Raw genomic sequence first — 17,425 nt, forward strand, 5'->3', positions numbered from 1 at the left:
CTCCAGCCTACAGGTAGGGCAGGGACATGAACCCAGAGCCCTCCAGCCTACAGGTAGGGCAGGGACATGAACCCAGAGCCCTCCAACATACAGGTAGGGCAGGGACATGAACCCAGAGCCCTACAGCCTACATGTAGGGCCGGGACATGAACCCAGAGCCCTCCAGCCTACAGGTAGGGCCAGGACATGAACCCAGAGCCCTCCAGTCTACAGGTAGGGCAGGGACATGGGGGTTTGACCCCAGAACATTTGGGCTGTGGGTCACCACCCTCACCACGACTAGAGATGTTCCGATACCATTTTTTCCTTCCCGATACCGATTCCTGAACTAGATCATATATATTTATAATCTATAATTTATAAGAATATATTCGTAATCTTGTAGTAAAGCGTGAGTGTCCGTGTTTTTCCGACTTGGTAGCTCGAACACAAGCAGGTTGGAGACGACGCGTTTCCTGTTCCGACTTCCCACCTCCGACTGGGAGAGAGTGCAGCATAACGCCGTAGTGGTTGTGATGTTCTCTGTAGCGGAGGAGCTCATGGCATGTGGTGTGTGTGGTGTCGGATCGGTGTATAGACTTGCGTACTCACCAATGCCTGATTTTTAGGCGTTATCGGAGGGATTTTTGATCGTGGAATCGGAACAGCTCTACTCTACGCGTGAGGGCTAGGCAATTAATCAAATTTTGATCGCGATTTTGATTTTAGCGTCAAACGATCACAAAACTAATACAATCGAATTTCAATTATTATTATTACATATATTTTTTGGTTTTGTTTTATAAAAAGTGCAGACAAGCTGGAATCTTATCTGTACATCATTTTAGATTTGAACTTTTTCTTTTTGACCATTTTGTGTATTCTTTACGGCGCTCTCCGTTACCACGTGTTGTTTCTGGGAGAGACAGGCTGAATAAACACGACGTGTTTTCAAACTCAACAATTAATCGTTGGAATAACCGTGTTTTCAATATGGACCAAAATAGTCCTGACGATGGTTTTCTCCACACTGGAGCCGCCCTACTGCGCGCCGGCCCTCGGGGGGGCCGTACCTGGACGGCGGGCTGGATCTTGGTGGTGCCGGTGCTGGAAGCCCCCAGGATGCTGCCGGCGGAGCGGCCCTCGCACTCGTAGCGGAACCTCATGCCCCTCTCTTTGGGCTGCTCCAGGACGGCCAGCCGCGGCGCCTCCAGCAGGGACTCCAGCTGCTCTGTCCCGCTGCAGGGCCGCACGGCTGCCGGGGCGGGCGGCCCGCAGGCACGGCGGGACGGGCCCGACGGGGACGCCCCTCTGCAGGGGGGGGCGGACGCCATCTCCCCGGGGAGGGACGCTGCAGGGAAGGGGTGGGCGAAGGAGCAGGAGGCCTGGGGTGGGGGGGGGGGGGGGGGGGGGGGGGGAGGAGGAGCAGGTCAGGGGCAGGTTCAACCAGCGGAGCGGTGGAGACCACCAGCGACCCCCGGACTGGTGTCCGTCGGGACCCTTGCTGCTGGCCCACGTGGTCCCTTACTGGCCGGGACCCCCGGTGGCGTCAGACGCTACTGCTGAACCACAGAGCGCCTGCTGCAGATGGACTCACACCGGACCCCCCCCAACGCACATCACCACCACAAACACACACTCCTCCCCCCCCAACGCACATCACCACCACAAACACACACTCTCCTCCTAACACACACATCACAACCACAAACACACACTCCTCCCCCCCCAACGCACATCACAACCACAAACACACACTCCTCCCCCCCCAACGCACATCACAACCACAAACACACACTCCTCCCCCCCAACGCACATCACAACCACAAACACACACTCCTCCCCCCCAACGCACATCACAACCACAAACACACACTCCTCCCCCCACAACGCACATCACAACCACAAACACACACTCCTCCCCCCCCAACGCACATCACCACCACAAACACACACTCTCCTCCTAACACACACATCACAACCACAAACACACACTCCTCCCCCCCAACGCACATCACAACCACAAACACACACTCCTCCCCCCCAACGCACATCACAACCACAAACACACACTCCTCCCCCCCAACGCACATCACAACCACAAACACACACTCCTCCCCCCCCAACGCACATCACCACCACAAACACACACTCCTCCCCCCCAACGCACATCACAACCACAAACACACACTCTCCTCCTAACACACACATCACAACCACAAACACACACTCCTCCCCCCCCAACGCACATCACAACCACAAACACACACTCCTCCCCCCCCAACGCACATCACAACCACAAACACACACTCTCCTCCTAACACACACATCACAACCACAAACACACACTCTCCTCCTAACACACACATCACAACCACAAACACACACTCTCCTCCTAACACACACATCACAACCACAAACACACACTCTCCTCCTAACACACACATCACAACCACAAACACACACTCCCCTCCTAACACACACATCACAACCACAAACACACACTCTCCTCCTAACACACACATCACAACCACAAACACACACTCCCCTCCTCGCACACACACATCACAACCACAAACACACACTCTCCTTCCCCATATTACAACAACAAACAAACACTCTCCTCCTCCCTCCCATCACAACCACAAACACACACTCTCCTTCTCCCCCACACACACATAGCAACCACAAACACCCAATACCAAAGCAGCCCTGCCAGAGAGACGGACCCTGAGGGCCAGAGCCGTTACAGGCCAAAGCTCCACAGGCAGCAGCAGGAGGGAAGCTGCGAGCAGCCGAGTCCAGCAGCTCTGCCCGAGGTGTCGATCAGAGCTGCTGCTCTGGACGTTCTTGTGAAGCTCGGCGGCCATGGTCACCAGCTCAGATTACACACCGACCGAGAGGGTGTGGGACTGCGTGTGTGCGTGGTGTGTGTTCTGCCGTCTTTTGCTTGTGGGTGTGTGTGTGTGTGTGGGTGTGAGTGTGTGTCTCTGGCATACCTGATATGGTGAGGAACCACTAAACAAAAGCTTGCGGAATTGAGTCAAAAGAGAAGCAAACAGGAAGTGCACTCAACGTAATGTCAAATCAGCCAATCGGAAGAGGCCTGTGTGGAAGAATGTGACCCTTCACCCTGGTGGGAGGGTTTGGCGCTAGAGGAGGGCAGGCAAACCGAAAGTGTGGATCATATTACGGTCTCTCCCAGCTAGAGGAGCTGCCATGTCTTCCTGTTACTACACAACACACAACCTGGATATCTAAGTTGTGTTGATTGTTGTTGACAATAAACCAAACACTGAAGAGCACATCTTACTAATAGTTCATCGTTATTAGTTATTAGTTAATGGTTAATAACGTTTCAGGACTTTGGGCTTTCTTCTGCTTTAGCTGAGAACCCTTGTGTTTTCTGTAAACCACGTGGTTTATGGTAAGAGCAGTAACAACACTGACAGTCCCGTTCCTCTGCCCCTAGATGGGTCTGCCAAGGCTGCCGCAACGGCGAGAAATGACATGAACCGAGCTCCTAAAAAGTGTGAATCATAGTCTGTCACGATAAGTACGTCATATAAATCCTCTATTGAATAGTAATAACGACAGCCTGGCTGACAGCAAGCACCAAGCGTCCTGTGAGCTGCTTACCCGTGGCGCCGTGCCTCTCGCCACCAGCACTGCCTCGGAGGAGAAGGAGTCCAGGTCGAGCCTCGTGGGGCCACAGCGCAGCTCAGCGGGGGGTGGAGGAGGGCCGGGCAGCCGGGAGCCGGGGCCGGTCAGGTGTGAGCCGGGGCCGGTCGGATGGGAACCGGGGCCGGGGAGGTGGGACCTGGGTCTACCCTCCTGCCCCGAGTCTTTATTCTCAGTGATAAATTCATCGATGATATCTGGGGAAAGAGCCAAACATATCGGATTAATCCTGGTAGATTGTGTTGTATTAGGAAGCGGACGAAGATGTTGTCGCTCCGTGTGACATGAGGGACGGTAACTCACCCAGTTCTGCGAGGTTCTCTAGAGCGGAGAGATAAAGTCACCGTTATTGAAGATCATAGACAAATCGGGTTAAGTTTATTAAAGATTCACGAAGGAGCGGAATCCAAGAAAGTAAACAACTATGTGTTGGATGTAGTTACTACATCCAACACTTCATAGTTGTTTACATTCTCGTTGTTAACTTGTAGTATCATGTTAGTCCGTCTGAACCTACCGTCCATCCTGGTGAACACCTCCAGACCTCCCGTGTGGAACGACACGTCGGGCGACAGAGACATCGCTGCAGTGCGGGTTTAGGAGGGACTGTGCAGGGTACGGTGAGCCGTCATCTACACTAGGGCCCAGTGACGAGCTCTGAAGTAACAACGTCGTCCCTGCTTCACTCCTAGTGGCCAGCTGGTCTCTGCCGCTTACTGGAAAGTGGAAGTCCCCTGACGTCACACACGGGAAACCCCGTGGGGCGACAGATCACGCGCAGAATACCGCCTACAGAGGAGACCCGCCTTCAGGTGATAACCCAGTACCGCGGAAAGACACACGACTGCTTCACGTTAACTTTCTTCTAGAAAAATCGAAGCTTGGCTTCGGGGTGCCTCACGCGTCTCAAAGAGGAACGACCAATAAGAGGCTACGTGAGAAGCTATTTTTATGCGGTCATGTGTTCTGTGAAATGCCGCCCCCTAGCGGCGGAGAGAGGAAAACATGAAACAGCAGTCTCATGATTCAGTCTGTAAACCATGTATACACACCCTGTAGTGAATATAGGGTATACCCTGTATACACACCCCTGTTTAAACCCTGTGTATACCCTGTTTATGTCTATATTTCATTACACTAAGAGAAAAACAAACGTGAGATCTACACATGTATATTATTTATGTATATTAATAAAAAGCTGCTTAGTCATTTTAAATTACATTTAAGTTTTACTATAAACATGTTTGAAATGTAATATGTACCAACATGAACCATCTTAGCATAGAATTTACAGCACTCCATAAAAGCAAGAGAGACTGTGTTTCAGAACACACTTGGCGGTCAGAATCGGCTGCTCCAGATGAGTGTGGATTTGAAATGGATCTCCAAAAAAGTACAAATCAAGAAGAAAAAAAAAATAATCGCAGAATTAGCTATCGCTAAACAATTTCACATCAGTAAAAACATGACAAGCTGACTCTGTACAGTTTCAGGACGTAAAAAATAAGTCTGACTGAAAATCAAGTACAGTTTCAGGAACATAGAAAATAAATCAATGACTGAAAAAAAAACAAAGTTCTCATTGACAATATTAATATATTTATATTAATACCAACAAGGCTATTTACTTTTATTAATTTTTTAACGTTCAAGTTTGGAACAACAACCATTAATTTAAAATGGAGGGTAGCATTCAGGTGGAGTGTTAGACTGGTCCCCCCCGTCTGTCAGCCCCTCCCAGCCCTCCTGGCTCCGCCCCCGTCCTCTGGCCCGACCACCAGGGGGCAACGCCTTGGAACTGTGACGCTCATGGAATGAAAGGAAGAAGAAGAACTGGGGGAATCTACAGGTCAAAATAAAACGCTGCCTACGGCGGGAAACTGAAGAGCGATATGTCGCGGGACCGACTCACCCCACGCGGCCGTTACCCTCGCAAAATCATACAGAACACAGGACATCACATTGTTTACTTCACTGTAAGGAGGAGAGGGGTGGGGGGGGTTGGTCTGGGGGGCTTCACCAGCGCTGAGCCACCACACGGGTCAGGTAGTGTTAAAATAATGACTTATGTTGTTTTTGTTGTTGAAGCGACGTCCATGACAGATAAACAACGGCTCCCTTCCCTGGCTTGAACAAGTCCTCTTTGTACTGAGGGGGTGGGAGGAGGAGGGGGGTTGGGGTCTGTTGGTTAGTCGTTCTTCTTCTCCTCGTCTGCTTTGTCTGTGATGGCGGCGGCGGGGGTGGCGGTGATGGCGGGGGACTCGCCGTCGACAGGGGCGTCCCCGTCGGCGGGCTTCTCAGCCCCGCTGGTGCCGAACTCGTTCATCCGGTTGGGGTCGACCCGGTAGATCCAGCGCTGGTAGAGGTAGATGAAGAACACCACGTCTGGGGGGGGGGGGCGGGGTCAGAGGTCAGCATGATGCAATGCAAGGTCATCGTGTACCGACACAAGGTCATTGTGTACCGACGCAAGGTCACAATGTACCGACGCAAGGTCCCAAGGTCATATTGTACCGACGCAAGGTCATGTCTTCTCATAATTTACTATACTGTGGTTTGATCCATTGATGGCAGTAATGTAAACACACAAAGGCATACCCAAGACCAAACTGTATTATAATACATCCATTTTCACTAGTTGTGACCGATTCAGAACCATAGAAGATAAAAAAGATAAAATTCTCACATGTATGGATTTTCTTCTTAAACCCGTACAAATAAGCATTTCGAAACCCTTTAAAGCCCGGAGAGTAGACACTGCACATCTGTCATCATTAAGGCTAAACCTGTAGTCATGTTTTCTGCACGCTCCCTGACAGGTGAACAGACAGCACGGCTGGGATGAGGCTGAGAGGACAGAGACCTCGCGACAGTGAGACAAGACCTCACGACAGTGAGACGAGACCTCGCGACAGTGAGACGAGACCTCGCGACAGTGAGACGAGGCCTCACGACAGTGAGATGAGGACTGAGAGGAGAGACCTCATGACAGTGAGACGAGACCTCGCGACAGTGAGACGAGACCTCGCGACAGTGAGACGAGACCTCGCGACAGTGAGACGAGGACTGAGAGGAGAGACCTCATGACAGTGAGACGAGACCTCGCGACAGTGAGACGAGACCTCGCGACAGTGAGACGAGACCTCACCTCGCGACAGTGAGACGAGACCTCACCTCGCGACAGTGAGACGAGACCTCACCTCGCGACAGTGAGACGAGACCTCACCTCGCGACAGTGAGACGAGACCTCACCTCGCGACAGTGAGACGAGACCTCACCTCGCGACAGTGAGACGAGACCTCACCTCGCGACAGTGAGATGAGGCTGAGAGGGCAGAAACCTCAGGACGATGAGGTCTGAGAGAGAGGAACCTACCGTCCCGAAGACACCCTATTCTGTACATCATGGGCATCTTGATGACGAAGGCGAAGAGGTCGTCGATGAAGGTGTTGAGCGCCTTGTAGGTAAGCATCCTCCACGGGAGGTGGGCTACCGACTTCATCTTGTAGTTGATGAACAGCTGCGGCGTCATGGTGATGAAGCCTGGGGGGGGAGGGGGGGGGGGGGGTCACCGTCAGGAACTACGGACGCACTTATTGTATGTTGTACGTCCTGGCACTTTAAAATAGTACTTAGTATTGTGTAGCATCTTATCCTAGCTGTCTATGTTGTTTGAGCACTGTAGACATCCTTACTGTACCAACAGCGATATATAGTGTTAATGTTTCTCTTTCTTCTCACAAATGTACAAAAGGAACTTTGTCAGAAGATTAATTAATAGTAAGTCGCTTTGGATAAAAACGTCAATACCCTTAATGTAATACAAACCATACAATCCCTAATTTCCCTTCCCTACGTGTATAAAGCCACACAGTCCCTATGCACCACCAGACGACCTTAGTGGTGAGAACAACAGCTTGTTTCTAGGACCCATTAACACAATATGCAGCCTTGAGGACCAGAGACAAAAGCTGAGGAAGCGAGCGCCGGATCCACTCACCGAAGGTTAACAAGAAGCCGTAGAGCATGCTGAGAACCCAGGAGTACCAGCCCTTGTGCTCCACGTACAGCAGGCTGTAGACGGCGTAGCAGCCGAACAGGGGGTACAGCAGCCAGGAGAGATATTTGAAGGCCATCTGGACGGGGGCGGGCAAACAGAGGAGATACGTGACGAAGGCTGAATGATAATGGGTGGTTGGATTGATTTGGGAGCATTTTGTGTCCTTAATCAAATAAAAAAAGTATTTTAAATGAATTATTTGAGTATTTCAGCTCAGTATCACAGGCTTACGCTGTTTCTAGTACGTTTGTGATTTACAGCTTTTACCAGATAGAAGGAAGATAAAACAAACGTAAGTAAGGGAGCTTTTCTCTGTCTGTTCGTTGATGGCGGTGCTGGGGGGACTTACGTCGTCGTAGACTTTGGTGGAGGACTTGATGTACGTGGACTTGTCGTTAAACACCAGTCTGGGGATCACCCCGGCTATTTTATTCTCTCGGTCCAACTGAAAGAAGGCGGGAACAGAACAGCAGTGTTACGTGAACGAAGCGGTGAAAACATGAATCAGAACCGATGGTAAAAAAGACAGAGGAATGTTCCAAAGGAAGGACCTGTTCCGTTCTCCTCGAGCAGGGCTCACCTTGACGTCCATGACCTTGGTGATCTTCCAGAAGTCGATGAGCAGGCCAATGAACACGCTGACCTGCACCACGAAGTTGGTCTCGTTGTCCAGGATGTAGAGCAGCACCACTCCCGACTGGAACACCCCGAAGATGATGGAGCGCACAGATAGCCCCTCAAGGGACTGGCGGCTGTTCCAGAACTGGATGTCTGGGTAGAGGAGGAGAGAGCCACACGTTAGGGAGGAGAGGAGGAGAGAGCCACACGTTAGGGAGGAGAGGAGGAGAGAGCCACACGTTAGGGAGGAGAGGAGGAGAGAGCCACACGTTAGGGAGGAGAGGAGGAGAGAGCCACACGTTAGGGAGGAGAGGAGGAGAGAGCCACACGTTAGGGAGGAGAGGAGCAGGAGACGCTCATACGGACGAGACCCAGAGTCCTCCCCTACCGTTCTTGAAGGCCAGGAACTCGAAGATGCTGTGGACGATGGACACCACGATGGTCACTCCCAGAAGGTAGGGGTTGGTTTCCAGAAGGGCAACCTGCAGAGGAAGAGTTCCACATTTCAAACCTGTCATGGATAGTCACGGTATGCATTGTTACTCTGCTACCTGCCAGTGTAACTCGTAACATTGTTCTGGTGCTGGTCAATCAGAGTTAAAAAGGATATCACCGTCTCGACCTGAGTTCTCGTGTCACTTGTTACTAACAAGTCATCCTTATATCATATAACAAACATAATAAAAGCGTTTTTAAAATGACTTCCGGAGCTCGTCGCGCTCACCTTGACCGAGTCCTGGTCCTCATCCGACTGCTCGTAAGTGTCGTCTGGCAGGAAGTTCCAGGGCGAGCGTGCGTTCTGCGCGGCGTACAGCTGCCAGCGCCACAGCGACAGCTGGCAGAAGCTCAGCCTCAGCGGCAGGTTGGGCAGCGTGTCGTTGATGGGGTAGTAGTCCTTCTGCAGGTTCCAGTAGTCGTTGAAGTACACAATGGGGTAGTAGTCCCCGCTGACCGCGTCGAACTTAACATCTGGGAGCGGAGCAGAGAGGAGAACAGAGAGGGGAACAGAGAGGGGAACACAGTCATACATTACATCTAGGAGCGATAGAAGGGGAACAGAGGACTGTGAAACTTAACCTCTAGGAGAACAGAGAGGGGAACAGAGAGGGGAACACAGTCATACATTACATCTAGGAGCGATAGAAGGGGAACAGAGGAGGAGAGTGAAACTTAACCTCTAGGAGGAGAACAGAGAGTAAAAATGGGATGCATGAAACGGTCCCGTCTCTTGTTAATAAGCCCACAAATCAGATTAATGAGATTAATGTCTAATGGCCGACTAGCTCACGAAGGGGGGCCGGATATTACTTTTGCCCCTTGATGGGCATTCAAGGGGGGGTGGATCTTCAAGCAGGTAATGGGTGAATACAACCTCGGCCATAACGTGTCAACTGAATCAAAGTGTTGGTAACGGTACGGTATCCAAATTAACAGTGTATAGAATGTCCGCTACACCTATCGAATGTAGTTTCGCCACTTCTGCAGTTTCAGTTGACTGTAGTTTCCCCCCTCGTGCAAATGAGTTTCTCTTCAGTAGAAGATCTCCGTAGTGAAACAGGACGGCGTGACTCACCACCCCCGGGTTTCTGGTTCCTTCCCCCCAGACGTTCTGCTCTACCCCAGTATGACCCCTAGAGGGGGGGCTCCTCGTGAGCCTAAGGCCCCGTCCACACGGAGCCGATTGTTTGGTGAAACCGCATCAGTCTTGTGCGTTTGGGCCGACTGTCCAGACGGATCCGACGGCTCCGGTGCCCGGGAACGCACTTTTCTGAAACCGGGTCCCAGGGAGGATTCAAATAAAAACTGATCTTTTCGGTTTCGTGTGGACGCCTGAGAGACGCAAACGATGACGTCATCACCCCCCCTCCCCCAGTCGGCGACGTTAAGAGTTGTGTTGATTAAAAAATAAATAAATGTATTTGTATTATTTTTGTAGCGTACAGCCCCTTGGTAAATTTAATTACTAACTGTACATTCAAAATTATTTCTGGTCCATTTAAAAAGGTTTTGTGTCCTCCTCGACTGAATGTTTGTCCCCAGCGTGCAGGCCTGAGGCGCTCCCCTTTGTTCTGTGGAGAACCAGCGCCTTGAGTATGTTCTACAGCGTTCCTACAGCTCGATGCGTCTCCGCAACGAGTCCGTCTCTACGGAGACGTTCCTGAAACGCATCAAAGGAAAACGGAGGGGGAGAGATTGTTTTGGCCCGTGTGTCCGGGCTCTAGCGGCAAGGGGGACCTACGCTGGTCCAGGGGGGGCGGCACCGAGCCCTTGACCCAGGCCGTGTGGTCGTCCACGATGTTGATGGTGAGGTTGGGGTGCCAGTGGGAGATCACCTCCACGGGGCCATGGCTCTCTGCCCGCTGCACGGGGAGGAGAGAGGAGGGGAGGAGAGGAGGGGAGGAGAGGAGAGGAGAGGAGGAGGAAAGAGGAGAGGGGAGAGGAGGGGAGGAGGAGAGGAGAGGAGGGGAGGAGAGGAGAGGAGAGGAGGAGGAAAGAGGAGAGGGGAGGGGAGGAGGAGGAAAGAGGAGAGGGGAGGGGAGGAGGAGGGGAGGGGAGGGGAGGGGAGGAGTCAGAGGAGAGGAGTCAGTGAAGGCGACTGGCAGCAGAACAAGGAGCCGCTGGATCAGTGTCCGTACGTCTCGTCTAGACATTACAGACAGTCTACGGTGTTTAAGACCATTTTCCTTCAGTGAGATCTAAACAATGCACATGAACGACATCAGATTTGTGATTGTTTTGAGTTTTGTGGTTGTTTAGTTTTGTACACTAAACTTTAATCCAAAAGAGCCAACAGGGTTCTCCTGGTTGATGAGGACTCACCTTGATGACCTCTGGGTCTGCCTCCGTCTCGCCCGTCAGCAGATTCTTGGTCTTCATAAACTTTCTTCGTTTGAATTTATTCAGCACTGTAAAATGATGAGAAGGGATTAGAATGATCCATATCACCAGGACGCTGGCTGGATCCACCCGTTGGTGTGTGCGTGTAAGGATGGGTATGTGTGCGTGTAAGGGATTGCGTGTGCATGTAAGGGTGTGTGTGTGTTCGTCTACGCGTGTGTTCCTTGCTGGGCATTGACTCACTGCGCGTGGAGTGCACCGTGGCCAGTCTACGGTACTGCCCCTTCCGTTTGGGGTCGGGGTGGAAGCCGCTCTTGGTGAAGTACACGTGCATGTACATGGAGCCGTTCTGCAGCAGCGTCTGCAAGCCACACCACCAGCAATGAGACAACACGCACATTAACCACTCTGTGGTCAACCCCCGTAATGGGCTCCGACCCCAGGGGACCGGTCATCACCCGCCGGCTCTTAATCTCCCCTTAACGCGTCGCGCCCACCTCTGGGATGTCCATCTCCCGGTAGTGCTCGTAGCAGCCGTCGCCGTTCTCGCCCGTGGACCAGTCTCCGTAGACCAGGTCCTGGTGGAACCAGAACAGAGCCCCCGTGTCGTTGAAGTCCACGAACACCTCGTCGGGGGAGATGTACACGTAGAAGTCCTGAGCACACGGAGGGAGGGAGAGAGAACGAGGGATGAGGAGAGAGAGGGCGGAGCAAGCCTGAGAGGACGCGTTGTTGGACCGCCGCGGCCTGGCGGTGTGGCGGGTCAGGGGCCCCCTACCATCAGGGTGTCTTTGGGGAAGAGGTTGCGGCTGGGGAGCCGGGGGGCCCCTGCGGGGGTGCTGGGGTCGGGCGTGGCCGGGCCTCGACGGAACCAGCTGCTGATGGCCCAGATTATGAATATCCTGGAGAGGGAGACCCAAGGTTAGGGTTAGAATAGACACAGTCACATGCTTAATCTCTAAACCTTGTTTTTCTTCGGCCAAGGCCACAGAGGAGGCGATCCTCGGTTCGACTACAGCTTGTTCAGACAAGGGAGACATCCACAGGCCGCGGTTGGAACTGATGTTTAGTGGCTCACAAGTTACTCATGACTGGTGTGAAGTCGGATTTAGTAAATCAACCGTGATGGGGGGGCGCTGATGGGCGGACATTTTCTATGGCCTCGCTTGGGATTCAGAAATGAAGGCCATTGTTCTATTCCAGCCCTCCGGTGATAAGTGCGGTAAAATCCCATTTTGCTGCTGCCAACCATACGATGGAGACATGTTTTAACGTTGACCTTGTTATAATGAAACGGAAGAGGCCGGCTGCTCGCTGAAACTGATAAACGTCAAGACATCATTGGTTTGTAGAACTGCTACAAGGACACTCGATATGAAGCCTGCGATGTACACAGTAGTCAACACACACACATTGACACACACACACACACACACCTAGAGGAGTGCTACAGGAGTGAGCGCCTCATCAGATACTCACCTCGTTGAACTGCATTCTATAGATCACGGGACGGTGATGTCACACAGCAATGTGTGACATGCATGACAATTAATAGGAAGCTTCTATCAGCGTATGCACACAGCTGCCTGCTGTTCTGGTCCCATTGGTTTCTGACATATCGGTTTATTTAAGGTGTATGCAAAGCTCTTTGAAACATAAAAATAACAACTGGTGCAAAAATATTGGCCAACAGTCATAGAAGTACAACCCAATTGATGGTATTCCTTACGAAATATCACTACCAAAAGGGTATGCTTAATCCAAGCTAATCGTAGATCATATTTGCCATCCATTTACTCTAATGGTTTGAAACCAGCAGCAGCACCCATGAGGTTATCGTGTCAATGGTTTGTTGTCTGTTTATCAATCCCTCCATGTATTAATACATTAAGGCCCATCTTTAGTCTGTGTTGCAACATTGACTCTTAATCTAAGACCCGTCTCCACGCCGACTAACAACTATCTCTCCTGGCACCAATTAATGAGCCCTCAAGCCGCATTAGTCGACCCGCGGTACAGACAAGGCTCTGTACACTACACCGCTCCCCAGAGCAGCCTCGAGTCAGAGCCAGAGGGACGGTTAGGGGCACTAACCTAGAGAGGTTCTAGAACGCACTCCTCTTAGAGAGGTTAGGGGCACTAACCTAGAGAGGTTCTAGAACGCACTCCCCTTAGAGAGGTTAGGGGCACTAATCTAGAGAGGTTCTAGAACGCACTCCCCTTAGAGAGGTTAGGGGCACTAACCTAGAGAGGTTCTAGAACGCACTCCCCTTAGAGAGGTTAGGGGCACTACCCTAGAGAGGTTCTAGAACGCACTCCCCTTAGAGAGGTTAGGGGCACTACCCTAGAGAGGTTCTAGAACGCACTCCCCTTAGAGAGGTTAGGGGCACTAACCTAGAGAGGTTCTAGAACGCACTCCCCTTAGAGAGGTTAGGGGCACTCCTCTAAGAGAGGTTCTAGAACGCACTCCCCTTAGAGAGGTTCTAGAACGCACTCCCCTTAGAGAGGTTAGGGGCACTAACCTAGAGAGGTTCTAGAACGCACTCCCCTTAGAGAGGTTCTAGAACGCACTCCCCTTAGAGGTTAGGGGCACTAACCTTGAGAGGTTCTAGAACGCACTCCCCTTAGAGAGGTTAGGGGCACTACCCTAGAGAGGTTCTAGAACGCACTCCCCTTAGAGAGGTTAGGGGCACTAACCTAGAGAGGTTCTAGAACGCACTCCCCTTAGAGAGGTTCTAGAACGCACTCCCCTTAGAGATTAGGGGGACGTCCCTTAGAGGGGTTCTAGAACGCACTCCCCTTAGAGGTTAAGGGGACGTCCCTTAGAGGGGTTCTAGAACGTACTCCCTTAGAGAGGTTAGGGGGACAGCCCTTAGAGGGGTTTTAGAACGCACTCCCTTAGAGAGGTTAAGGGGACGACCCTTAGAGGGGTTCGAGAACGTACTCCCCTTAGAGAGGTTAAGGGGACGACCCTTAGAGAGGTTGTAGAACGTACTCCCCTTAGAGAGGTTAAGGGGACGACCCTTAGAGGGGTTCTAGAACGCACTCCCCTTAGAGAGGTTAAGGGGACGACCCTTAGAGGGGTTCTAGAATGCACTCCCCTTAGAAAGGTTAAGGGGACGACCTTTAGAGGGGTTCTAGACCGAGTTTACGGACCAAGAAAAAAAGATCTAAACTATAAAAAACGCAAATGACTTTGGCCGCCTTTATCGACTCTAAGTTGAAGTTTTCTCTTCGCAAGGCGTTCAGGGAATAGAGGCGCATAGAGCTGTACAACGAGAAGCTCCACTCTCACTAAAGACGGCCCAGCTGCTAGTTAGAAATCACAGCCAGATAAGGAGTAAAGAAACCAGTACCTGGCAGACCAGTCTGACGGCGGTAATGAAATTGCTGCCCTCTCTGTGACCTGCATTGAAGCTGTAGGCTTCAGCATCCGTCAACCTCCAGACTTAAGACTTATCGGAAGAACTTCCAGCAGGATTGTTCCTTTCAATGTGGAAGCAGGAGTTCAAAGCCACGTTGATAACAATGGGAAAGACCCGTTGAAGTAAACCTTAAACAAACAGGGTCAACCCGTACCCTGTGCTCCTCAAACTGGCTCCAAAATGAGTACAAACAAGCTCTGTTTTGAAACAGAATTGTGTCTGAATGATGGATTCACTGCTTTAAGCAGTAACGCGAATGCTTCCAATACTGGGTTAACAGGGTTTGTGTTGATGGGTTTGATTTTCAAGCGTTCTTAATCATGTTTCGTTACCGGGGGGGCATTGGTAGAGAAGGACAAAGACATGGCCGTCCTGAAGATATGTGAGTAGGACCACGTACCTGAAGAGGACTCCTTTGATGACCTGCCAGGCGTTGGGGGGGGGCGCCGCCGCCGGGGCGTCTCCGGCGGTGTCTGCGGTCTGGACGGCCAGGTCTCCGTCCGCCACGGCGGCGACCGTCCCGTTGCTGCCCACCTGGAGAGAGAGTAAAGGGTGAGAGGGTCAGGTGAGGGAGAGTCGGGGGGGGAGTGAGGACAAGGCGGGGGAGAGGGTCAGGCCACCGACTTGATGACTGTGGCTGACTGAAATATTAATTAGCATTCATGACTGAATGCTAATTAAAACAAACAGTCAGGTGTGTGCCAACTGGAGGAGGCCCAGCCCATGCCAGAGGAGGACTGGCAGGCCGGGACCCCGCTGACCCCCACCCACTGGATGGATCAGTGACTGTTATGGAGTCGGGAGGAGGAATCATGAGGGAAATCCTCATTACACACAAAATCAAATCAACTCATTCATTTCCATATCTTAAAGAATCACCGAAACAGTGAGTCATTCGCAATTTCTAAGCTCAATGTTGACCCCATCCATGGTGGCTGTCGTTAACCCAATCAGCTTTGTGACAAAAGCCCCCCCTCCCCCGTGCGTCCACATTCTAGTGAGACAACAGACATGCACACGACAGATCATGAGACTACGCCGTCTACACATCCTCTGCCCACAGAGCCAGGGTCTGGGATGTCTCTGGTTATTAAATGTGAACAGACATGTGCCCCAACGCAAGCTCTGAAAAATTGTAAACTCCAAATCTTGATATGACGGCCTGCCAAGAAAAGTCATGGATCATCTTTTTTAATAGTTTTCCTATTGCAGTTCACCTGAAGTTCCAAAGCTATTACACATTGCGATTTTGACAGTACAGCTGATTTGAAGAGAATAGTGCCGTCACACAAGTTGAATAGAGCATTTGGTCGATGTTAACAATGTAGAGAACACTATTAAAGTTTACCTCCACAGCCTGCTGTGGAGATGAATGCGAATTAGGAGCAAACATGGAAAGGTGACACAAAAAAACGGTGTCATTAGACAGGTTTTGGTGGTAAAATTAGATAAGGCAGACTGCCAATTCCTCTTGGAACCATTGTCACATAGGACGTTAACGGTTAATGCCTTGGTCTCGAACCCATGGCCACCAGAAAGCAATCATTGACACGGTTCATACTCACTCAACCAGGATTAACAATTAACCACCATGCCGGCTGAATTAGCACAGATAGCTGCATCCTTCGAAGAGGAGCCTGCTCTTCAATGGCGTGCTGGAAAAACGTGATAAATTAAACTGCGTTTACTTCTCCATTTCATTCAGAATATCCTTGTTATGGTAGAGACGCCGGTTACAGAGACAAAAACATCCGGGTTTGCAGATTAACGTCTCAGGAGAAACCGGTCTTTTAAAACCCCCAGTACAATTACCAGGTACTGTATGAAGTGAACCAGTACGATTATTAAGAACGAAATTAAGCGACCCAGGACGATTACTAGGGACTCAATTACCTGACCCTGTACCAATAACTAAATGACCCGGTTCAGACCACTGACGGAGGACCAGATGAACAGGTCCAGTCCCATAATAACCGGTCCAGTACCATGATGAACCGGTCCAGTCCCATAACGGAGGGCAAGGTCACCCGGTCCACTCCGATGATGAACCAGTCCAGTCCAGTCCCATGACGGAGGACCAGTTGAACGGAACCGGCCAACGTTAAGAAGGAACACCGCGTCTATGGAGGGCAGGTCCACGGTGCCCCACATCACCCTGAGCTACAGGAGCCTCCACACGGCATCCCCCGGGTCACACAGACCCTAGAAGAGCCCCCTGACTCAGGCCAGGAGAGCAGCATCACGGGTTCGAGCACCGGGTTCAGAGCCGTGATGACGGGGTGTTAGGCCGTGTGACTGACAGCTACACTGCGGTCGTCGGCACGCTACGACGGCCAAGTACACGACGTGGATGGACGGGACCGTCGCGGTGACACCGCCGTGTCTTAAGTCAGTGGGTTGGAACGAGACGAGATGTGGATTTCAGGTGCTGCGGGTTCGAGTCCCGGCGGTCGGCTAACGTCAGAGGGGGTCGTTTCAGACCCGGCATGACTACGTCACTAATGGTGTTGGGATGACCTGTAGAAATCGGTTTTTTCTCCGCGGTTGCGCCTACGCCTCGGTCGAAATTTGTACGGCGGCGTTTTTTAAAGAAATGTAGAAATGTGTGCGGTCCGTGTCATTCATTTTTACCTCGCCGTTGCCCACAGCCTCCGGACTCGCTGCGCTCTCCTGCGTCGCCATCTTCCTTGTCTCTGTCGCGCACACGGCAGGTTGTGAAATCACACTGCTCCTATCGCGAGGTCTCTCGTCACGGCAGGTTGTGAAATCACACTGCTCCTATCGCGAGATTTAACGTCACAGCGTCACAATGACGGGAATTTTT

At 51.5% G+C, this 17,425-nt stretch overlaps 2 protein-coding genes across 3 annotated transcripts in view; both read right to left on the minus strand.

Annotated features, from left to right (window-relative positions):
* The window catches only part of relb (v-rel avian reticuloendotheliosis viral oncogene homolog B), an 11,909-nt gene extending 7,551 nt beyond the window's left edge, over window positions 1–4,358 (minus strand). Inside the window, exons 1-4 of one of the 2 annotated variants that reach the window (XM_079732099.1) lie at window positions 4,178–4,358; window positions 3,964–3,981; window positions 3,619–3,857; window positions 1,053–1,364 (exon numbers count right to left, since the gene is read on the minus strand). In XM_079732099.1, the coding sequence (XP_079588225.1) occupies window positions 1,053–1,364; window positions 3,619–3,857; window positions 3,964–3,981; window positions 4,178–4,241 (633 nt within the window). In that variant the 5' untranslated portion in view covers window positions 4,242–4,358. Of the gene's footprint in view, window positions 1–1,052; window positions 1,365–2,978; window positions 3,092–3,618; window positions 3,858–3,963; window positions 3,982–4,177 lie in introns of those variants that run through there. The other variant, XM_079732100.1, reaches the window with a different exon arrangement.
* A 462-nt stretch (window positions 4,359–4,820) lies between these two features.
* clptm1 (CLPTM1 regulator of GABA type A receptor forward trafficking) lies at window positions 4,821–17,307 on the minus strand. The gene is made up of 14 exons (XM_079733148.1): window positions 17,233–17,307; window positions 15,002–15,135; window positions 11,955–12,078; window positions 11,674–11,832; window positions 11,420–11,537; window positions 11,159–11,244; window positions 10,578–10,698; window positions 9,063–9,307; window positions 8,727–8,820; window positions 8,301–8,491; window positions 8,070–8,165; window positions 7,661–7,796; window positions 7,036–7,203; window positions 4,821–6,045 (listed from the first exon to the last, which is right to left on the minus strand). Exons 1-14 carry the CDS (start codon window positions 17,281–17,283, stop codon window positions 5,849–5,851), a joined length of 1,920 nt encoding a protein of 639 aa, XP_079589274.1. The 5' UTR covers window positions 17,284–17,307; the 3' UTR covers window positions 4,821–5,848.
* Window positions 17,308–17,425: the final 118 nt, after the last annotated feature.

This window comes from Pollachius pollachius (genome assembly GCF_949987615.1).
Source record: "Pollachius pollachius genome assembly, chromosome: 3".
NCBI lineage: Eukaryota > Metazoa > Chordata > Actinopteri > Gadiformes > Gadidae > Pollachius > Pollachius pollachius.

Coding starts and splice junctions, on each gene's coding strand:
- clptm1 (XM_079733148.1), bottom strand. CDS start 17,283: ATGGCGACGCAGGAGAGCGCAGCGAGTCCGGAGGCTGTGGGCAACGGC. Junction 11,538..11,673: donor GGGAGATGGACATCCCAGAG/GTGGGCGCGACG, acceptor TGTGGCTTGCAG/ACGCTGCTGCAGAACGGCTC. Junction 10,699..11,158: donor CAGACCCAGAGGTCATCAAG/GTGAGTCCTCAT, acceptor CTCCCCGTGCAG/CGGGCAGAGAGCCATGGCCC.